Source organism: Rhinopithecus roxellana, chromosome 5 (genome assembly GCF_007565055.1).
Source record: "Rhinopithecus roxellana isolate Shanxi Qingling chromosome 5, ASM756505v1, whole genome shotgun sequence".
Lineage (NCBI taxonomy): Eukaryota > Metazoa > Chordata > Mammalia > Primates > Cercopithecidae > Rhinopithecus > Rhinopithecus roxellana.
Window position 1 is genome coordinate 171,520,071 of NC_044553.1, and position 24,018 is coordinate 171,544,088.

At 38.6% G+C, this 24,018-nt stretch overlaps 1 protein-coding gene across 9 annotated transcripts in view; it reads right to left on the bottom strand.

The window, feature by feature from the left end:
• The window catches only part of IQCH (IQ motif containing H), a 260,008-nt gene that overhangs the window by 107,085 nt on the left and 128,905 nt on the right, over nt 1-24,018 (bottom strand). For 8 of the 9 annotated variants that reach the window (XM_030931386.1, XM_030931385.1, XM_030931381.1 and 5 more), the window contains 4 exons: nt 19,183-19,734; nt 18,411-18,477; nt 6,429-6,512; nt 1,462-1,637 (listed from right to left, as the gene is read on the bottom strand). In XM_030931386.1, coding sequence (XP_030787246.1) covers nt 1,462-1,637; nt 6,429-6,512; nt 18,411-18,477; nt 19,183-19,731 — 876 coding nt within the window. In that variant the 5' untranslated portion in view covers nt 19,732-19,734. Of the gene's footprint in view, nt 1-1,461; nt 1,638-6,428; nt 6,513-18,410; nt 18,478-19,182; nt 19,735-20,318; nt 20,425-24,018 lie in introns of all 9 variants that reach the window. The other variant, XM_030931384.1, reaches the window with a different exon arrangement.

The window sequence follows — 24,018 nt, forward strand, 5'->3', positions numbered from 1 at the left end:
AATCTGAAAAATGTTAGTTTTCTCACTTTTTTTTCTCCCCAATCTAGTGACCCTTCCCCATTCTATGCTTCTTTAATGTATATGGGCATTTCAGATGTGCAGAAACTCCTTAGAAACAGCTAGCAGCCATTAGATCAATTTTCTGGCTGGAGAAAATCAGGAATTTAACTATACACTAATGGTAGTTCTTTTTCTTCCTTGCACCCTAATGTCCATAGTAACTATGTCAGTGAGGCCAAGCAATAACTAGGAAGCATCAAAGAAATTCTTACATTGGTGGAGGATATTGGAAGGTTCCCAAGAATGTACATAAGTGGCAGTGATTTGCCACTTGTCCTTTCTTTTGCTTCCCCAGCCCCTGTCCTTGCTTTCCTCTCTCACAGCCAAAAGTGCCAATGAAACAAAACTGAGCAGAGGGTTTTTAAAGGAATACTGAGGCATCCAGTTATGAAAAAATAAAATGTTCATTTTGGTAGAAAAGAATAAATCCTGACAACAATTCAGTGAGTATCAGCAAAGTAGAAATGCTATCGAAACCCTCCCCAGTCCTGGCAAGACTTTCCTTAGGTCCCTCCCCCACCCCCCCTTTTTTTTGGTCAAATCATGGTACATCTGAAGTGTTAATGGGTAGTCACCCAACACATAGGTGTTCCCTATGTAGAGCATGCAATCACTTTGGCAATAGAGAGACAGTTGACTTTGGTGCATTTCAATTGTAAATGAAGACAGCTATCTTTAATTACACCAAAAAAGTCTCCTCAAAAATGCATAGTCCATTAGGTATTAAACTGTTACCTGGTTAACATGGAAAGTTTAAATTCTTGTTAAAATGTAGATAAATTCGTTTTAAGCCATCTTTTGTACTGCCTTATTCTAGAACTCTGCCTTTATCATTCCATGAATTTCCCAAACGCTCTTGTCTAGGAATAGGATTCCGCTCAGAATTCATTCCATTCACTAAAAAATCAGCACAATTAAAAAAAAAAAAAAACCTGAACATTTTTCATTAGGAACTATCTGATATGGTAAATCAAGCCAAATTCCCCTCAGGGGAAAAAACATGGAGTACCTGTGTGGATCAGAAAAGAGAGGGCCTGGTCTAATTCTGCTCCTAACTAGTTTTGTGACCGTGGGCAGGCCCAGCCTTTCTCTGACTTAGTGTCCTCCACACAAAATGAAGAAAAAGAAATGTAAATGTTATAAATCCACCTACTTGATGGTACCACCTAGTAACTGGAATTAGGCTACGACTACAGAGAAACTGGGCAGGGGTAGCTCCACCAAGTCTGAAAGTTAAACTGGAATATTTATTTCCTACAGACCAACTAGTAGTCTAATCAGTAAAGCTGTTAAACTTGCAACAATATTTCACTGATGTGTACCAGAGCAGTGCAAGTTATAAAATTTCCAATTTAATTTTACTGCATCCCTGAAACTGCAGTAATTAGAAGACAAACTCACACGGAAGATGTTTACAGCTTCAGGGGTGATAATTTTGAACCTGTCCTGCAGGTCACTTCTGTCCTCAAGGTTCCCCGATTTGACGGCTGCATGTAGACTTAGGATTCTTTTGTAATACAGCACTAACTCATCATTCATATGATGGGAGCAGATGTAGATGACGTTCACATTGGCATCTAAAAACAACAGGCACAATGTTAATTACTGGTGTGAAGGTAAATGACATTATGAACTCTGGCATCCCAGTGATGTTGTGCAGTTTAAAATAAAGAGCATATCCAAAACCCACGTTGAGGTTAATTTAGATTGGTTTTGTACTATCTGAGCAATCTAACCGGCTTTTTTTTTTTTTTTTTTTTGAGACGGAGTCTCGCTCTGTTGCCCAAGCTGGAGTGCAGTGGCCAGATCTCAGCTCACTGCAAGCTCCGCCTCCCGGGTTCATGCCATTCTCCTGCCTCAGCCTCCCGAGTAGCTGGGACTACAGGCACCCGCCACCTCGCCCGGCTAGTTTTTTTTGTATTTTTTAGTAGAGACGGGGTTTCACCGTGTTAGCCAGGATGGTCTCGATCTCCTGACCTTGTGATCCACCCGCCTCGGCCTCCCAAAGTGCTGGGATTACAGGCTTGAGCCACCGCGCCCGGCCTAACCGGCTTTTTTACAGTTCGGCATTTCTCTAAAGAAAATACAAATAACACCACCACCAAAAAAATAGATGCAATGATTCCTTCAGAAGGAGGGCTGTGAGATACCTTGGAAATGTACTTTCAAATAATATATAGGGATTTAGCCATACAACTCCCATTAACATCAACAGGAATTGCATACTGCTTTAAAAATTTATTCCATTAACTTCAGTAAATTATAAAACAGAGCTATTAACTTTACAAAGCTGATGAAATTGCAATTTCTTATGCTGTATGGACTTGACAGGGCCAATTCAGGGAATGTCCTGTTCAAATAAATGGTCTGATTATAATCATAGCAATGATTATTTCAGGAAACCAGCCTTTCCCCTGCTTGATTCCCAAAGAGGAGTATATTACTTAGAAAACAGGTTTTGTGATTTTTGGTTTAAAGGAAGCACTGCCTTAATTTAACTTTTCTCCTTCTTAAGATGTGCTTCTGGGCCGGGCGCGGTGGCTCAAGCCTGTAATCCCAGCACTTTGGGAGGCCGAGACTGGCGGATCACGAGGTCAGGAGATCGAGACCATCCTGGCTAATACGCTGAAACCCCGTCTCTACTAAAAAATACAAAAAAACTAGCCGGGCGACGAGGCGGGCGCCTGTAGTCCCAGCTACTCGGGAGGGCTGAGACAGGAGAATGGGCGTGAACCGGAGGCGGAGCTTGCAGTGAGCTGAGAGCCCGGCCACAGCACTCCAGCCTGGGCGGCAGAGCAAGACTCCGTCTCAAAAAAAAAAAAAAAAAAACAAAAAAAAAACAAAAAAAAAAAAAAAAAAAAAAAAAAAAAAAAAAAAAAAGATGTGCTTCTTACATGTAACATCACAAGAAACCCTAATTAAATATCCCATCCAAATGGAATAGTGAAATGAGAGTATCCACTCCATGCTGCAGAATATTTCAGGGAGTATGAACAGGAAATCAGCAGTCAATGAAGTCATTCATTTGTTCATCCATTCATTCACAAAATAGCTGACTGGTCTGTAGGGGCAAAGCCCTTGGCTAAACGTGGAGGGAAATACAGCAGTTATTGTGGGCACCATGAAGCACGCAGACTAGGTACTTAGACAAGTTCAGAGGAGGGAGCACTGTAAACGTTTACTTAGGCAAGTAGGGCAAAGAGGGGATTTTCAGATTCCTCTGATTGGTTTGGCAGAGTATATATACAGAGCATAGACTGATTAAATTCTAGTTTTTTAACCTTTCTAAGCATTCATTTCTTCATCTGTAAAAAGGGGAATAAAACCACCTGGGGCGTATTGTTTTAGACACTAGTAAATAAGTGAAGATATAGAAAGTATCTGGTGCAGCATCTGGCACATAGTAAGTGCTCAAGAAACAGCACAGGTGTGTGAATGTGCTCCTGGCCCACCCTGACTAGGCTGGCCAACAGTGACTCCCCAGCTGCCCCCACACCTACGTTTCTTTTTTGTTTGTTTGTTTTGTTTTTTGAGACAGAGTCTCACTCTGTCTCCCAGGCTGGAGTGCAGTGATGCAGTCTCGGCTCACTGCAAGCTCCGCCTCCCGGGTTCACGCCTTTCTCCTCCCTCAGCCTTCCGAGTAGCTGGGACTACAGGCGCCCGCAACCACGCCTGGCTACTTTTTTGTATTTTTAGTAGAGATGGGGTTTCACCGTGTTAGCCAGGATGGTCTCGATCTCCTGACCCCGTGATCTGCCTGCCTCGGCCTCCCAAAGTGCTGGGATTACAGGCTTGAGCCACTGCGCCCGGCTCCCTACATTCCTTTTGATCAGTGCCTCAAGATTTAACATGAAGTAGTGTCCTCTGTGTTCTATCCTATTGTTTTCAATCTATTAATCTTGTCTCTCCAAGCTCCTTAAAGGCAATGTTTGTACTATTTCTTATATTCCCCCAAGCCCTGGCACAGTGTGGAATATGTAGGAGTCACTCAATAAACACTAGTGAACTGACTGAAAGGATTATGGAGAGATCCGCAAAGTTGAGAAAGTCTTTTACGCCTAGACGCAAGGCATACAAAAGAAATCTCCCTCTCCAGAGACCTAAAGGGGGTGTTTTCTGAACTGGCTCAGTGCTAGGCCCAGAGCAGGTGCTCCATACATGTGAATATTTAGGTGGCTCCCATTTAATTTTGAAGCATAAACCTCAAAATAAATTAACTGAGGAGACAGTAAGTAAATAACTTGCATCCAATTGCTGAATCATCAAATTAGTCATCCGAAGTCTTGTGTTTTGAAGAAGAGACTAGCATCTAAACAAATTACAATAGAGGTTTTAAAAATCAAACTAATGAGTTTTTTTAAGTATGAAAGAATAGGGCAGAAAAACAACAAAAATAGCTTACAGACTGTAGCAGATGAAAAGCAAATTTTTTCTTGGGAAGAAATTTCTAGGTTACAAATGATAAAAGGAATCATGTTGCCAATTTCACCTTTCCTGTTCATTTCTGGCAAAGGAATACATATCACCAACTCTAATATTCAGTATTAATGGGTTTTATCATGGGTTAATTTTACACATGTTCAAAATTAACTGACAGGTAATTTTGGAAAGGAATTGATATGAAGATGAAACTTGCTTTGATTGCTAGTCAGTAATCAGTCACTTTCTTGCTGAACTCATCTAGGAACTAGCCATTGGGGTCTCCACCTGAGAACCATGAAGTCACAGACAATATCTAGTGACAAGCCTTACCAGTATGACTGGATTATCTTTGTTTCCCCCGAATAAGAAAGAAAAACCATAAGGGATAATTATTTATTCTTCCATAAAATTATTACTTATTTTTCTAGTTTATTCACATTTTTATTTCACAAGAAAGTACTTTTTTTCATCTAACTATTTCTAAACTTTCATTACTCCTCTTGAAGACATTTTATGATTGCACTGCTATATCATAAAGACTATGTACCAAGAAAAAGGCATTTGGCTCATAATCTCTCAGAAATGTTCATATAAGCAAAATATTCCATTGCAGGTAGAGATAGACTGAATTGTTGAGTTGTTTAAAATAGAAGTCTAATACTTTCAAGTCTTTTCCAATAATGAGAATCTTTTATAAAGAAATTATTTGGTGATGGCTTATACCATATATAGAAAGGGATATAAAAAGCTGAAGAAAAAAATTAATTCAAATAAATTACAGCAAAGTCTGCCCTCTGCTAAACTTCAGTGGTTTCCATCCAGTCAGGTTTTTAGTTGAAATAGCTTAATACTAACAAGTCAATCTTAAGTCATTAAAAAAATTTTTTTGTAATGCTGGAAAACAATCTTAGTGCCTAGATAATAGATTAAAGCAATTATGATTATTATTTTAGGACACTGTAAATTTCTAGTACTGATGTATTTTTTGCTACCAAATGGCATTTATAAAATAATAATGATGCTGAAATATATATGAATAATGTAAAGTATGTCATTCCAGGAAGCCAGCTAAGTTGGTCCTTGATCATTTAGAAGTCTTCCTTGTTTTTCTTAAATAAGGGCCAAAGAAATTGCAATTTAACAAAACAAAGAAGTTCTTATTTGATAACTAATAAAAATCTAATTTTTATGTAACCTTGAATTTGTGGCAAGTATCTCACAAACAGATTCAATGTTATTGCTTAGCTTTTGCAACCTATATTCTTAGAGCCTAATCTGAACCCGGACCTTGAACAGTATCAACCAAAGCTGTCACATTCAGACATCCTTCTTGCCTGGCTCCAGATGGGTGTCTGACTAAGAACTGACCAAACCAGTATCAGAACTTGACTTTCACAAAGATGTATACATCACTCAATCAAGGTCTGTATTTCTAAAAATTCCCTCCATTAGGCACTTCATGTTTTCTAATAACAAGATGCTCTATATTTAAATAAAACCTTCTTTTAAAATTCTATCTTCATTTTCCCCTCTTTCTTCTTATGAAAACACGATGCTTCATTTCTGATACCACCTTTCACTCATTCCCCAGATATTATAAGAGACAAGACTGACTCGAATGTAAAATTTTGATTTCACTCACTGCAAGATTCAGTAAATAAAGAAGATTTTTGGTTTACAGGAGAGAAATTCTGATCCAAACCTGTAGCAAGGAGAATCTAGAAAACTGCCCAAGTAAATTGGTTAAAATGTCATTTTTTAATTCAAGCTGATTTTACTACAAATCTGGTTTTTAAAATAAAACATTTAATTGCCCTGTAAGTAGATTAAAATTCTGAGCTTTTTCCTTGTAGAGGAAAAAAATAATCAACAAACAAACAAAACATTTTATCAACACCCACTGATAAACATTCCAAAGAGGCACTTGTGTAAACTGTTGACTGTACCTAAGATGTCACACAGCCTCCCCAGCTGCATGTTCTGCTGTGTGTTGAAATCGGCAATATGTTCTCTCACAGGCTGGGAATACCCTAAAATGCAAACAAGGTGTCAAAACCCAGAAAGAGCAAGTCAATATAGCAACATGGCACAAGAGAATTTCAAAATGTCACAGTCCATATTTCCAGGAAAACATTTTCTCTGAAGCATCTTACAGAAACAACCCAATCCCGAAGAATGAGGTGCTTGTTTCTCGGGAGAATTAAACATTATTCTGGAAGATGTGCTAAGCAACATACTCTGTCACAGAGGGGTTCACATTTTCCAATACCAACACGGCTGCTCAGAATTAAGATGACAAAACATGGAGAAAATTTCTGACGTGCAGTGTGAATGTTCATAAGGATGTGTAAGAAAATTATGCTCAGGTTAAAAAAATATGGTTTTGGCTTCTTAATGTGAGCTTCCTATGTGGTATTTTGAAAATGTGTTCCAGAATCATTCTTAAGTGACACACAGATTTCAGATAAATCCCTTGCTGTCAGGAATACATATTTAAATAATTCATATACTAAAGAAATCAACTTCTGCTCACAGTCAAAAGAACTTTTAACCTTCAAAGGGCAAGAAGAGCTAATGCAGTTACTTTGTCAGTACTAATAAAAGTCCTGCAGGTTGCCTTCATTTCCACTGGAAACAGAGCAGAAGGGAAAACACATATGGATTACTATTGTCCAAAAATCTCTCACAAAAGAAACAACAGCGGAAACACTTTCTGCTGATATTTCAGGTCATTAAAAAAAAAGTGAATCAAAACATAAACTTAAAAAGCATGCGTACTCACAAGGAGGTATAATTGCTTATATGAAATTCAACAACTGTAGGGGTAACTCTTTTTTTCTTCATAAAATTGCTTTTCACATTTTGAAGAGATGCTTCAATGCCTCCTTGTGGTTAGTGAGCCCAAACACATGTTTCAAGTGAAACTGCTCTAGATGAAGTGATTTTATATACCACAGTTTCAAGATGTGACATACATTTCCTTTTCAGAATAAGGAAAACTATGGCAATTCAGGCAGTGGGGCTTCAGACCAAATGAACTCTGATAATTGGCTCTTTGCTTTGATGTCAGTGTTTAAACACTAGACAACGTCTGGAAATTAAATGACTTTACAATCATCTAAAAGTCTCTCTTTGCTTTGCATCTGGACTTCAGAATTAAAGAGAGAGGCAGAAGGACAAAGGAGCTGTTTGAATCATTTTTGAAAAATTATTAATCTCTCAAATAATTTAGAGAACCATTCCACATATAAAAGCTAATATAGGCAGTTACAACTCCAATGTCTTTATGTGTGACTGCAATATCGTACCTTGGGATTTTGCATATGTATAATTTTATCTATATTCAAATAAATGTTTAGAAAGATGTATTGTGGCTAACATATAGCAAGAGTATAAAAAGGCAGGAAAATGCCTCAAGAATAAAGTGTGATTAAGAAAAGTGCCTAGGCCGGGCGCGGTGGCTCAAGCCTGTAATCCCAGCACTTTGGGAGGCCGAGACGGGTGGATCACGAGGTCAGAAGATCGAGACCATCCTGGCTAACATGGTGAAACCCCGTCTCTACTAAAAAAAAAAAAAATACAAAAATCTAGCCGGGCGAGGTGGCGGGCGCCTGTAGTCCCAGCTACTCCGGAGGCTGAGGCAGGAGAATGGCGTAAACCCGGGAGGCGGAGCTTGCAGTGAGCTGAGATCCGGCCACTGCACTCCAGCCCGGGCGACAGAGCGAGACTCCTTCTCAAAAAAAAAAAAAAAAAAAAAAAAAAAAAAAAAAAAAAAAAAAAAAGAAAAGTGCCTAAGAGCATTCCATGACTGCATTGCCTTTCAAAAGTAAAGATAAAAGCAGTATAATATGTCTCATTAAGATGATGTTCAATTTAAAATATAAAAGATGTCTGATCACTTTGTTGCCACATATGCAGCATGTGAGTGAATAAGTCTGTGTTCCATTCCACTGTCTGAAGTCAGTTTTCCAACAAATTACTTGGGAGTTCTGTTACCACTGATCAAGAATGCCTATAAAGTGTCTACATAGAATACACCCATTTTAAAGAAGTGTATGCTAATCTTGGAACATTGTAATAGAGAATCATATGCAATTACAGATATGAAAACATCTTGTACACTGTAAAGTGCTTTGTAAACACAAGGTATTTTAATGTTACAAGGTATGGGTGTTTCCAAAACATATAACAACAACAAACTCTGTGACAAGCAACAGACCATTCTACATGGACGAGATACAATGCAATGTACAATGACATCAGCAGAGCAGAAGTTGGGAGTCACTATATTTTTTTAGTCAGACTTGTTTTGTTTTATACATCCATAAAGTACATGTGTTGACAGGTGAAAAGATTTCATCAATGTTGGTAGCATATACTAAATATAACAGTGACTTAACCAGGAAACTATCAACAAGGATGTCGTGGTTTGCGGGAGTTCAGTAGACATGCCCAGTGGCGATGAGATACGACACTTTGGAATATAATCTACAATGATATGGTTTCTTCAAGGGTCTGATTAGGAACACTGGGGGAGTTCTGAGAGACCATTATCCTTAATCCTGTCATATTATAGATAAGGAAACTCAAGGTAAGTGTCTTGTCTCTCGTCCAAGGTCACATAAACCTACCAATTATTATACAGTTTAGATACTACATATTAGCTCTTGTAAGAAATTTAGTTATCTAAAATAAAAGACTCTCCAAGTGTAGCAGAGAAAAACTCCAGAAGGGACAAAGAGCTTTGGCCTCTTTTCTCACTTTTATTTTCAGTTGTTGTGGTAGGCAGAATAATGACCGTTCAAAAATGTCCGAGTTCTAATACCCACAACCAGTGAATATATTGGATTACATGACAAAGAAGAAATAAAGTTGCTAATGGAATTAAGGTTGCTATCAACCGACCTTAAAATCAAGAGATTATCCTGGATTGTCTGGCTGGACCAGGTGTAATTGTCAGAGTTCTTAGAAGTGGGAGAGGGAAGCAGAAGAGAAGAGTTGCTAGGTCTCCACCGAGGCAATAAGGTCCTCATCATCATGCGTTATATGCCTGACCACCCTTTTCTAAAGTTCTTAGTCTCCCTTCACTGTCATTCTCTTGCACCCATTCTTCACCACCCTTTTCTAATTTTGTCACTATATCTTTCTTTGCTTGGTTGTTTACTTTGTTGTCCATTTCTTCTTTCACCTGCACCACTCTAGCCCCTGCAACCAGACTCTTAGCTACGTGAGAGCAGGCACTTGTGAAATCTCCGGTCAAATAAATGAATGAAACATGTGTGAAGCCCCTACTCAAAAAATCTTTTTAATTCTTTTTTTTGTTTTGTTTTGTTTTTTTGACAGGGTATCACTCTGTTGCCCAGGCTGGAGTGCAGTGGTGCGATCTCAACTCACTGTGGCCTCAACCTCCTGGGCTCAAGTGATCCTCTCACCTCAGCTTCTCAATTAGGTGAGACTACTGGTGCACACCACCACATCTGGTTAATTTTTGTAATTTTTGTAGAGCCAGGGTTTCACCATGTTCCCCAGGCTGCTTTCAAATTCCTGGGCTAAAGTGATCCACCCACCTCAGCCTCCCAAAGTGCTGGTATTATAGGGGTGAGTCACCATGTCCATCTTTTAAATTCTTAGCCCTTTCTCCTGTGTGTTCTCATCACTCCTTCTTTCAACTCTCCTAAAATTGGGTTCTCTAAGCTGGAGAACTTCTGGAGAATTCAAAGAATGGTAAGTGGGATTTGTAGCTTTTTCCAGGTCCTCATTAGCACAGAATACAACACTAGCAGAAAGAGGCACTCTCTCTTCCTCATCACTGTAGAAAGGATCACAGCCTCTTTTCTCATGGCCATTCTCACTTCCTGCAAAATATTCCTAGTTTGATAGAGAGTTCCACCTTTTCTCAAATAAGTAGTTGTGAAATATTATTGTCTCTACATCAAAGAAGGTTACCTGAGAGCTGCCTCTCTGAAGTTATTCATCTACTACTTCTGGTCCTCCATTGAACCAAGGTTGCTCATCAAGGGTTACTGGCAATCATTTCTCCATCTTCATTTCTACCTTCACTGCCTTTCCCAGTCCCTTTCTGCATAAACATCTATCAGATGATACTAATTGCTGCTTTGCATCCAGCAAACCAGCTCTGCTAGGATTGGCTTTTCTTCCACAGTAACCACAGAAATCCAAGAACATGAGCAAGGTCATGCTGAGTGACTGAGCCCCCTTGGCACTGGTGCATGCCTCTGTGACATGCCCCTGTTGTTGCAGCAGATCACACGTTCTTGAATACTAGGCTTCTTACCCTGTGGTTGACTCCTAGTTTCTTTTGTCTCCCAAGTCCTATCTCTTATAATGGTACTCAAGGCAGAGAAGAGGTTACCAACAGACTCCTGATTACCAAGTAGTAGCTGTTTATCTCATCACCCTGGCCTGGGATGGTAGTCATTCATGCCTCAGTTTGATGGTCTGGAGGAGTAGTTCTCAACCTTTTCCTCATTTTGAAACTCATGATCAGTGATGTTCAATGCATCACATCCTCCCAGCAGCATACTCAGGCTTACTTCATCCCTTTCTCTTCTACTCAAGAGAGTACACTGGATGAAAGATGAAGAAGAGTGACATTGATACAAAGATAATCTGGAATTGCTCCAATTCATAAGAAAACTTTGGTATTCTAATGGTAGAAAAATAAGAGGACATGTGATATATTCACAAATGATTGCACATCATCATCTTGTAATAATAGAGAACTATGATCTAGACACTGTGGTTGTAATCAGGTTTTAATTACTTATGCAAGTGTGAAAGCACAAGATACTAGAGAGCAAGAAGGTGGGATCCCAAAAGATGGCAAGAAACAGCTCTATCTGGGTTATTTATTCAGTATATCCATTACCAGTTAGATTAAAATAAAACTGATAGTTGTTTTTTGGGGGCAATTGAAGAGGATTAGGGAATTTTGTTATAAAGATGTAGAAAACGTAGAAGTACCTTTGTTGAGTTTTGAAAACATCCTCAAACCAAATGGGCCAAATGGATTCACCTTCAAAAAAGTAAGGAAGTTCTCTTGTTTAAACTTTTGTCAGTGGTTAGCACAGCATTGCATGCAACTAAAGCCAGTTGTATTAGTCCATTTTCACATTGCTATAAAGAACTACTTGGCCAGGCGTGGTGGCTCATGCTTGTAATCCCAACACTTTGGGAGGCCGAGGTGGGCGGATCACCTGAGGTTGGGAGTTCGAGACCAGCCTGACCAACATGGAGAAACCCCATCTCTACTACAAATACAAAATTAGCTGGGTGTAGTGGTGCATGCCTATAATCCCAACTACTCAGGAGGCTGAGGCAGGAGAATTGTGTGAACCCAGGAGGCGGAGGTTGCGGTGAGCTAAGATCATGCCATTGTACTCCAGCCTGGGCAACAAGAGCAAAACTCCATCTCAAAAAAAAAAAAAAAAAAAAAAAAAAAAAAAAAAAAAACTGCCTGAGACTGGGTAATTTATGAAGAAAAAAGGTTTAATTGACTCACAGTTCCACATGGCTGGGGAGGCTTCAGAAGACTTACAATCATGGCAGAAGGTGAAGGGGAAACAAAGACCTTCTTCACATGGTGGCAGGAGAGAGACAGTGAGCGAGGGGGTAAGTGCCACACTTTAAAACTATCGGCTCTTGTGAGAACTCACTCACTACCACAAGAAAAACAAGGGGGAAACCTGCCCCTGTAATACAATTGTCTCCTACCAGGCCCCTCCTCCAACATATGGGGATTACAATTCAAAATGAGATTTGGGTGGTGACACAGAACCAAACCATGTCAGCAGTGATTCTCAAATTGTGATCTGGGGACCCTAGTGGATACTGAGAACCTTTCAGGGAGTCTGCAGGGTCAAAACTGTTTTCAAAATTATACTAAGATGTTCTTTGCCTTTTTCAATCTTGTTCTCTTACAAGTTACAAAAGACAAAAAGTTTATAAATATGATTGTAGATTCCACATTGTAACTAACACTTAGAATTACCATTGTTGAGTTTAGTATAAAGTCAAAGAAGAATATACACAACTATCTGAAAAGGCTATAAAATATACAAATTATTCTTCCATTTTCCAAATACTTATCTGTGTAGGGCTGGATTTTCTTCATGTGTGTCAACCAAAACAACATATTGCAACAGATTGAATACAGAAGCAGTTATGAGAATCCAACCATGTTCTATTAATTTTTCAGACCTGTCAAGACAGTCCTACCCTTCTCACTAATTTCTTTTGTTTTAGAAAATAATTATGTTTCAAAAATATGTTATTTAGGTTAGTGTTGGTAGTGGGCTTATTATTGTTATTTTAAAAGAAGTTAATAAACATTTTTAAAATTTCTCTGTTTTAATTTCAAATACAGTTGATAATGACAGATATAACCCACTTAAACCAATGTTCTTTAGGGTCTTCAATAATCATGATGAGTGTAAAAGGGTCCTGAGAACCACTGAACAAAACTTTTAATATTGTTTATGAGTGTAAAGGATTTTATCTTTTATAGTGAAAAATTCCTTTTACAGCATATCCTAATATTAATAGATCTCATGAAAAGCCTATAAGCTGGAGTCACCTAATACCTAGTTCAATGTTGTTTCCCTGTTTCATGGTACAACATCATATAGCTCAAGACCAATTGGATAATTTCATATTACAAGATCATGGGACCAATTCTGATCTAACCAGTATCAATGAGTGTTGATTTGGATACATGGGTGAATACAAATATGTGTTGGTTTGGGCTATAAAACATTTTTAAAGTTTGAGTGTACTTTGTTCCTGATTCGGAAAGATCTGGATATTTCTGGGAAATACTCACAAAGATCTGGATATTTCTGGGAAATGCTGTCTGGGAAGTCTTGGCAGTACACCTATCCCAAGGATCTAGTATGGCAACACCATAGTTAAACTATGGATTCTATACTACTTGCCAAAATATATGTTGAAGACTGCAAAGATGTTATTGAAAGTCCAGATTTTCTAGCCTGAGGTGGAAGGAACAACATCTATCCTGTCTTTGAGTTGTCAACTCAAAAGTTAAAAGCAGCATTGAACTGGGTATCAGGTGACTCCAGCTCATAGCAGAGAAAGTTGAAAGGCGGCAATATGCGTGGAGGCATAGCAAAAAGTGATTGCAGATCTAACGCCCTTGGCTGCCATCCTCCACTCTGCCCCTGTTCACAAATGTAGGTGAGCTCAAGCTTTTATCTCTTGGCAGAAAAGCATGGAGTTAGGAAGCAAGAGTCTCATAAGCATTTGGGACTTTCTCAGTTCGGTGTATGATTGGTTGCACACAAAAGTAAGTTTCCCTGTCCTTTCTTGTAGGCTTCCGTGAAAGTGCAGACGAGCTAGAAAGTGCTTTATTTCATGAACTTCATAATACCAGGATCCACAATATTTATCAAATGAAGAATTTGAAGACCACTACTTGTTTTAACCCCAAGAATAATAACTTGCTAAAATAGGGCACAGAGGGAAAATATGAAACTGAACTATATATATTCTTTTTAGTCATCAAATCAATTGGCAGCGAAATAAAAGATTACACGGAGAAAAAAAAAAATCCCACCTCAGTATGTCTCCTATTTTTACTTTAAAGGTGGAGGAGAAGTGAGAGTGAAAACTCATCCCTGGGGGTTTAATTGGCTGGCAGTGGCTTCATATACTGCTCACAGCAGCAGAGCCCCATACTTGGCACGTCTCACTTAATGTCAATATATTTTAAAAAGCAACTGAGTTTACATGTAGCACCAAGTGATGTGCTGCAATAAAGAAGCACAGGGGTTAAATTAAAAGTGGAGGAAATACTTGGCCAAAGAAACTGGGAGCAAAATTAGTCTGTAGGCTTTATTTAGACATCTGTTTCTTCTAGAGGAATTAGGATTCTTCAAGTTCCTTCTCATTTGACTGATAGATTTTACTTAAAATAGACCCTAATATTTTATTCCTGTTATGAACCACTGTGGATTATTTTGTTATAATTATATTTCATTAATAAAAATGATAAAATATGTAATATCCAATTAAGAGATCAGCCTATAAACTCTGAAAAATGTTTCTCTATCATCTTATAAAATCACAAGGCAAATCAGGTTTTTTTTTGACAGCAGCATTCCACTTCTCTTGTGGGTTAAAAATAGCTAAAATTTTTGTTATATCTACAAATACTATCTGAAATACATAACAATCAATCAAGCTTCATAAGTCTTTTTTTTTAATTCTTTTTCTTTCTTTCTTTCTTTTTTTTTTTTTTTTGAGATGGAGTCTTGCTCTGTCACCAGGCTGGAGTGCTGTGGTGTGATCTCGGCTCACTGCAACCTCCGCCTCCCAGGTTCAAGCAATTCTCCTGCTTCAGCCTCCCAAGTAGCTGGGACTACAGGCACACAGCACCACGACCAGCTAATTTTCGTATTTTTACTAGAGATGGGGTTTCACCATATTGGCCAGGATGGTCTTGATCTCTTGACCTCGTGATCTGCCTGCCTCGGCCGCCTGAAGGGCTGGGATTACAGGTGTGAGCCACCGTGCCCGGCCCAAGTCCTCCTTTCAAAGAGGTTACTCCACACTGTTTAATTGTCTTACTGTTCATATTACCAAGCCATAGATTTTAAAATACTTTATAAATATTTTGTGGTCAAAAACCTTACTGCAAGGCCATCCTTTCTGTGATCACCAGTTTGGAAAATGCAATTATTCCCATGTGTGCAAAACTGCATAAATAACCAAATGCTCACAACTACAATATATTATGCCGTTATCAGCTACTTAGCTTTCATCTGAAGGGTTCAAACAAGTTAGTGTAGCCCCAATTGGCTAGTGGCATGGTGTGATTATGTGTAGAGCTAATTCTACAGCAAATTTCCTATGGAAAGAGAAAAAGAGGACAAGGCTGCAACTTGTGTTAAATGCCTGAACCAGAGAATCCTACCAACTGATTTTCACTAGTGAATCTGTCTCAACTCTGGAAATGAAATTACGAGATTGAATAGATTAGTTTCCTTGCAGTACATTTAAAGAAAAAATTGCTTCACCTTCATCCACTTCTATTTTTATAAATTGTATAAGTCCCTGGTGCATGAGACAAAGTTTGTGGCATCTAGCTGAAATCTTCTTTAAGGACTCCCAGGGACGTGGTACATAAAAAAGGGTACCCTATATCCTTAAAAATATACACATAGTTTGAGAATTCTATCTGTGGAACAGGTAGGAGATGACAGCTTGTTGTTACTTAATTTAATGTCCACAAGTTCATTTTTATAAAATCCAAAGCACGGCCGCGATCCCAGCACTTTGGGAGGCCGAGGCGGATGGATCATTTTAGGTCAGGGGTTCAAGACCACCTTGGCCAACATGGTGATAACCCATCTCTACTAAAAATACAAAAATTAGCCAGGCGTGGTGGTACATGCCTATAATCCCAGCTACTCAGGAGGCCGAGGCAGGAGAATGGCTTGAACCCAGGAGGTGGAGGTTGCAGTGAGCCAAGATGGCACCACTGCACTCCAGCCTGGGTGACAGAGTGAGACTCTGTCTCAAAAGAAAAAAAAAAAAAAATCCAAAACATATTATAGAAACAAATACTATATGATCAAAGCCCAGGTATTATTCTCTTTTGAAAGTGTGCAATTAGTCTTGTAAAATGCTCAGTTGAGAAAAACTCTGAGCTTGTTCTTATCTCTTAGAAATTACACAATTAGTAATTTTTCTTTACAATGGGTATCATGTTGGTAACAAACAAAAATTGCTACATTAGGGAAGACCTTCATATTTATTATATATTTATTTAAACTGAATATGTACAATCCAGAAGAAAACTAGTTTTAATATCATATTTAAAATAATGTTTTCTATTTCTAGCTTCTTTGGCCAGATTATTCTCCCACTTAATTTATTTTATTTTATTAATTTTTTTAGAGACAGTGTCTCTGTCACCCGGGCTGGAATGCCGAGGGATGATCATAGCTCACTGTAATCTCAAACTCCTGGGTTCAAGTGATCTTCCCGCCTTAGCCTTCCCAGTAGAAGGACTACAGGCCTGTGCCACCATGCCTGGCCAATTTTTGAAATTTTTTTAAACAGGGTCTCACTATGTTGTTCAGCCTAGTCTTGAACTGCTGGCCTCAAGCAATCCTCCCAAAGTGCTGGGAACTCCCACTTAATTTATATTCAGAAAGCTCTTTTGAAATTTTAAGATAGTTTCACTCAAATTTTTTTTATTACCCACTTAACATAATGCTTACTTTCAAATTTTTCCTTCTTTGGAGACTCTTTTGTATCAAGCTTCTCTGCAGAGCAGACTGCATGGAAGTTTTTAGGAGGGTCAGAGGTGGGAGTGTAGGAGTAAAGAAGTTTGTGTCTATCACATCTTTGTGCTAAGCAACTTTGCAAAGTGGGGGCCCTGTATAGAGAAAGCAAAACAAAATTTCCCATCTAATATCAGGTCTGGTCCACAATTAGTTGCAGAAGCAAAGGCTCTTGCACCTTATTCGAAGGGCTCAAGTCAACTAATTGGGTCTGCAATTAGCCTCTTTGGTTGCAATCGATTACAAGTGCAGTTTCTGTGTGTGAAATAATCTTGTGTGTAAAAGTAGTTTCACCAAAACAAAAGCCCAACTTAGAATGAAATTCACATCTGTCTTATCTCACTTAGATCCTAAGAAACAAATTTCTTTCATGAGCCATGAAGAAGACCAAAACTAAAAGGCTCTGTGCAATGCAAGTATTTTCTTAACTTTCTGTAAGTATTTAGATCTAAGTACTCCAGAATCTAGAAAAGATTGCCTTATTTTATTATTGATATTTTACTAATTTAAAAATAATTATATTTGTATAATAATTTAAATGTTTTTTCCTTTTCATATTACTGTTCAAATGTGTTATGTTTCTACACTACACATAAGTACACAAACTGGTTATACTCACATATGAATATGAATAAATTGCAATCCAGAATTCTATTACAACAGATCACTTAATGTATTGCTCTACTTAAAAGACTTTAACAAAGAGCTAATATGGATGTAACAAAGAGATTCAGTGGGTTGTGCTGCTTGTCAAAACTCTAGCAAGTCAGCTTAGGAAATCTGACCTCACCAAGGAAGTTTAACACACTAGTGAGACGCAAAACAAAACAAAACAAAATAAGGAAGCAAACAAATCCCAAACATGTTAACAGTAGCTCATGTTTTAAAAGAAACTCCAGTGCAAATTTCTGAAATTCCCAATGTCATTTTGGCATACCTTTTTTTACCAGTGTGTTTCAGACAACAGCTTTTAAGTTCCCCAATTCATAAATGTAATTAAATAATTACATTAGTGCTAATTAACATGAAACTGCAGATTATTTAAGCGCAAAAAACACTATTCAACTTCTTAATTATTCTTGTTCACACAGCATTTCCTTTTGCTCAGGCGCCCTAGGTGCAAATAAAGCATCCCATCTGCTCGTAATTAGAACTAAATAATTTCAGAGAATGTAGCTTATCATTTTGACTGCACATTTGATTAAAAACAGTGTACAAGCAATATCCTGGCTTATTGGCGTAACAGCCACAACACATACAAGCCTGTATTCTTCTATCATTAAAGAAGATCGAAAACATTATCTGTTATTTCAGGGGGAAAAATACAACTTTTTAGTTCATTTCATACAGATGAAAGCGAATTACAGCAAATCACCTCTCCACTGAATAGCAGCCCCCACATAATGACTTTATTTGCTTAATCCCCAAATTAAACGCCGTTTCGAGCGAGGGCCCTGTGTTATTACTCTCATCATGTCGAGAACATTTTCCTGCCGAGACCAATTTGAATAAAACAAGGGGCCTTCCTTGAACTCAATCAAGGAGCCATAATGTGGTGGGTAATAGAGGTTGCTGATAGATTTGCAGGCAAAAGTGTTATACCTAATGATGGGATATGGATAATAGTCCTCCTGGAGGTCCTGATGCGATTCCAGTTGGCTGCCAGATGCTAAAAATCAAGAAGAGCATTGATCAGTGACAGGAAGCTGTAGTGGATTCATCTAGTCAAACTTCAGCTGTTTTTCCACTGTACAGTTAAGCCAGGCATAAATTATATTAATTGATTTAATTACATACTTAAAACATCTTCCCCAATTAATTTAATTAGGTGGCTACATGATGCTACTGGCAGGGGAAGATTAGAGGCAGCTCACTTAATTAACAGAATATGAATGAAAAAAAGAGAAAGCAAACATAAATGAAATTGTGAGCACTAATTAAAAGGCTGTCTGCAAACTTAAATACTTTCTGACAAAGTGGTGACAGCAATGTAGACGAGAGGATTTTTTTTTTTCTGAGCAAATTAAAGTGCCAGAAGGTATATATAGGGAGAAAAAGTAATGCAGTTAAAACATTGATTTTCTGACAGAACTACCACAGTCAAAGTGAAGGGACTTTTTTTTTTTCTATAGAAAAATTGCAACAGATTTTGCAGGCACGAAAGCCAGATTCCTGATTAGGGCTAAAATATGATGCACAAACAAATGTGGGGTTTGTGCATCATACATTGATGGGAGAGAAAGGCGAGGGAATCTGAGGCGAGGAGGGTAGTTGGAAACAGAAAGGGAAGATAAAGAGACAACTTATTGCAACCACTCAAGCACGAAATGTTTAGAAAAAGAGGTCTGCCTTAACAGCTGGCAGCCTTGTGCACCTTGGCTCGAATGTGGAAATTCTCCAGGTGTCTCTGACGTGATTCCTTTAGTATCTTCTTTAGTCGAGTCTTATGGCAATGTAACAGCCAAGCAATGGCAATCACACCTGAGGCCCACTTCTGCTGGCGATAAATGAGGAAGAATTTTCTTGCTTTGTAGCATTTCCATGTGGCTTGGATCTTCATGGCGGCCTCCGAATTTCCATCTTGGCCCTTGTACCTTTGCCCTGGAAGATTTATCAGCATTTGGACATGAGCTGGGTCCTCTAACACTGATAGAAGGTCATATCTGGTAAGTTTATTCTTCAGCTCAAACTCTGGAAGGAGGGCCACCAAATTATTCCCTTTTATTTTGACTTCTGGTATTGCATAGTTCCTGAGAAACTTCTCAACGTGTTCCAAGAGAGAAAAAATACCTCCCCAAGCTAAGCTAAAATGTTCCTTGAATGCTAAGAAGTCTGGGGCTGTATTGTCTATGACACCATCATAAATTAAAAAGTCATAATCCCACAGTGATTTCAGGGCTCTCGAAGGTGTTGTCACTTTCATGGCCTGTGGAAAAAAAGGAATATATTTCAGAAGTGAAAGATATTATGATCTCCTTTAAATGAGTGGTCAAGACACACACACTACCACATTATCATTTAGCATTCAATGGTGGGAAGATATGAATCCTAGTACTGACTGAACACATACGTATCATAATATGAAGGTCTGGCTAGTATATATCATTAAAACTCATTACCAGATGGATATCTTAGAGATCACTCAAATCTATTAACATTTTTATAAAAGTGTTATAAAATTGTTCAAGGAAACTGGTCATAAAAAATTACACATTTAGTTTACTTTGATACAGTCACCTGACCCCCAATCTCTGTGATTTAGTTTTTACACATGCATGCATGGTCTGAGAAGCGTGTTGCTGATTCCGTGTTCATAACTTATCCACCAGTCTGAAAAACAGGGTGAAGCCCTTCTTTGCATTCCTTTGGATAACTTCAAATGTGCCCATTAAAAGTTATTTCTGACTTCATAAAAGATCATCACTTTTTAGCATTTTATAGTTCTTCTGTCATCTTCTCTTAATATCCAGAGGTCATTTTTACAAGGAACATTATGTTATACATTATCACCTTTGTCATTCTTAGGGTTCTCTTGACATGTGTTCTTTTATTCTTAAGTCTGGTATCTTCTTAGGAACACATATGGGGCTGTCCCAGGTGGATTAGAATCACAAATCTGATAACAAAACCAAGGGAGCATTTGCTTTTCATTTTGTTCCCATCTGTATTGGCATTTTAAGCTATGAAAATACTTTTATTTGTATTTGTCAAATTTCTAAGAAGCGGATGCTGAGCAATTTTTCTTGTTCTTTACACTTCCTATGTTAAAAATAATAAATGCTATTTAAAAAATCAAATCAGAGGTTGTTTAGATGACAATAGCAATACATGTCACCCCCACTTAACAAAAAGGAAAGGGAAATTGTGTTGTGTCAATGTCCACTCTGTATCCACTACATTTCAATTCTCAGAACCTATTCTACTGAAGACATAGACACTCTGCCCATGATGTACATGTTCCTAATGGCGTGGAGGGGTTGAGGGAGACGGAGCATACAGATTTTCAGGCCCTGAGTTCTCGTTAGTAAACCCGGTATTAATTTACTGTGATAACTGTTTCTTCTTGCTTAGGGATGTAAGGAATAGATTGTTTTCAATATGTCAGCGTTCTCAGATGTATAAGCCCATCTTTACCAAACTGTAGGGTTATAATTGCTCTTTGCATTTTGAAGAGTTTTCAAAAAACCAAAAGAAAAAAAACCCCAGCAATTTATCCATAACAATTATGCCACAGCACTGAGTTGAGTATTACTATATCAGATTATTCACGCATTTTCTTTTCTCCGGTCCTGGGCGGCGGAATAATTAATTAGACTGCCATCTTAAGTAAAAATGCTGAAAAACAAGTGTTAAGTCCAAAAGTGCACATTTTCTTTTACTTTAGAAGCACACTTTAAACAGCAGTGAGCTTTTTGTGTACTTTTAACTTGAGTTGTTATAAGGCATAAAAATGAGGGAAAAAGTCTTCTCGCCAAGCTTCTATCCCTTTCTGATCTAATCAGGGTGCCAGAAGAGAATGCAAGCTACTTGGTAGATGAAAATAAATTCCTTCTCTTGGATGGGCAAGAGAAAGTTGGAGAAGTAATGCCTCCTTCAGCAGCCACCAGTGCTGGCAGGAGAGGCTGCCACTCTTGGTAGGAAACAAGTGGCACATGTTCCAACAGAAATGGCCTCTATGGCCACATTTCTCCCTCCCTTCAGGAACAGTCTCTGATAGTAGGAATTAGAATTCAGAGAAGAATGACAGTGCTTCATCAGTGAGAAATAGCCATGCAAAATAATCACAGATGGATGTGTATGGAGCTGGTTCGTCCTGCCAGTCACGTGTGATGCAGTCAACAGGACTCTGAGACTTCTATAAAAAGCAAAGCTATGGATGGGAGATTTGCCAGAGAATCTTGTCTCCTTGGCAATACTCAAGTATTTCTGAAACTTCTTATATTCACAGTGAGACATGTGGAATTAGGGCCATCTATGGAAATGGGACAACTTGGGAGAAACTGAGAAAGGAGAGGACTCACATCTCTCTCAGACAGTGCCTTTCCATGGGGTGGGTCTAGGGTTATGTACATCAGCAAATGCATTTTAGACCTTCTGAAAGAACAGCCTTGCGTGGTAGTGGGAGCGAAATTTATCAGTGGCTGTTTTAGAACAAAGGGATGACACCTTTCTACCTTCTTAGAGGATATTCCAGCAAAGACCTGCTCTCAAAGGAAACATACTCCTGGACATCAAACAGACCACTCAGGCACTGGGAAGCTGTGGGTTTGGAGTCAGCTAAAGCATAACCGTAGTACATCTGTCACAGAGAACGCCACACTTGGGAGCACTTTAGACTTGGAGCAAGAAAAGACATGCCTCTCAAGAGAAAGGCTTCCCAAATTAAAGCCGTGCATCAGCATTGTGAGATCCATTGAGCAGGTAAAGACAAAGCTGCTTCACAGCCTGCTAGGAATAAGAGCCCTGATTAAAGGTCAAGCCATGCTTCAGGTTCGGGCTCCTTCTGTTATTCTTTATTATTTATCTCCGTGAACTTGTCTACTATTATTTGTTGGCTTTCTTTCTTCTTTCTTTCCTTTTTCTTTTCCCCTCCCTTCTTTCCTTCCTCCTTCCTTTATTGCTTTCCTTCCTCCCTCCTTCCCTTCCTTCCTTCTTTTCCCTTCCCTTTTCTTTCTCTCTCTTTCTTTCTTTTTCCCTTCCTCCCTCTCTCTTTCCTTCCTTTTTAAAGACATGCTGTAATCCCGATATGATATTACTGACTTTAAGGCAATTTCTTTTCCTTCTAGCCAAGAAGGATTTCTGTCAAAACACTGTATTCTCACCTGGTCCTTCTTGGGTCACAATCATACCTTTGCAAGATGCCTGTATTTACTAACTGGCCCACACAAAGCCCAAACCTGTGGCCTAATTATTAGCATCTTGCTCCAACTAACTAGCTGGGAAATGTTCTTCGTTTGCAAAGTGTAGTCGCTAATCAGATAACTTTGAGAGTTTCTGGAGCAGTTATTTAGGCAAAATTCTAAATCCAAAACAAAAAACAGGAAAGCAGGATGATGATTACACATGTTAGTAGGTCACAGATGTTAAGCAAAAAAGACAGACCAGTGTTGCATTCTGAAATTTAGAAATACTAGCTGGGTGTGGTGGTGCACACCTGTAGTCCCAGCTACTTGGAAGGCCGAGGTGAGAGGATCGCTTGAGCCCAAGAGTTTGAGGCTGCAGTGAGCTATAATCACACCACTGCACTCCAGCCTGGGTGACAGATTGAGACCCTGTCTCTCAAATAAATAAATAAATAAATAAATAAATAAATAAATAAATAAATAAAATTTAGAAATAACCACCACAAAGAAAATCACATTTCTAAGATAAATGTCTTTATGAAAAATATTCTTTTCATTTATGTGGATAGTATGTGGGTGTGGCGTTAAACTGGATCCATAATCGGATACAAGCAGGATCTCATAGTGGCAAATGGCCAAGTATTTGGGATAATACCACATGGATATCATCTTTAGAGAATGATAATCATTCCATTGCCTAGAAGGATAAACTAAATTCCTTCTGAAACTAAAAGCCAGTGTTCAGTCTCTCAAATACCCAAACATATCCATTAGTAATTAGCCCAGGCAATTGCACTGTGTGAAAAAGAGTAAGTTCTTCCTGCACCTTATGGCTCTAAATGTGAGTTTGGATTTAAAATGTGAACGGAATGTCCCTCAGAAATGGAGTTCTTATTCTTTCCCAAAGACCAGGGATGCTATTTGTCTGACCCTGCTTTTAAATTGTGTTCAGGGTCCACAATGTGTTGAGCTTTTTATAGAGTAAACATCAGGACCTCAGCTGGCTAGAACTGTTCAAAAGATGTACATGATATTCAGAGGGAGTAGCTGACCTAATCAGGGGTCTGGAATTCAGCACAGTCACAGGCCTGAATTTTAGAAGACAAGGGAACTTGAAGGTCACTGGCCTTGCCTTTTTCTCAATAGGTTATTATGGGCCCAGGGAAATTAGCCTTGGCCTTAAGTCCAACTAACCTGGGTTCAAATCCAAGCTTTGCCAATATGTGCTACATACTCTTCGGCAAGTTACTACACCCTCTGAACCTAAATTTTCCTTATCTGTAAAAATGAGAGGTCCCTGCAGAGCTGCTGTGATGATTACAGTATGTGTCAAGAACCTTTAACAGTGCCTTAACCCTAGTCAATGT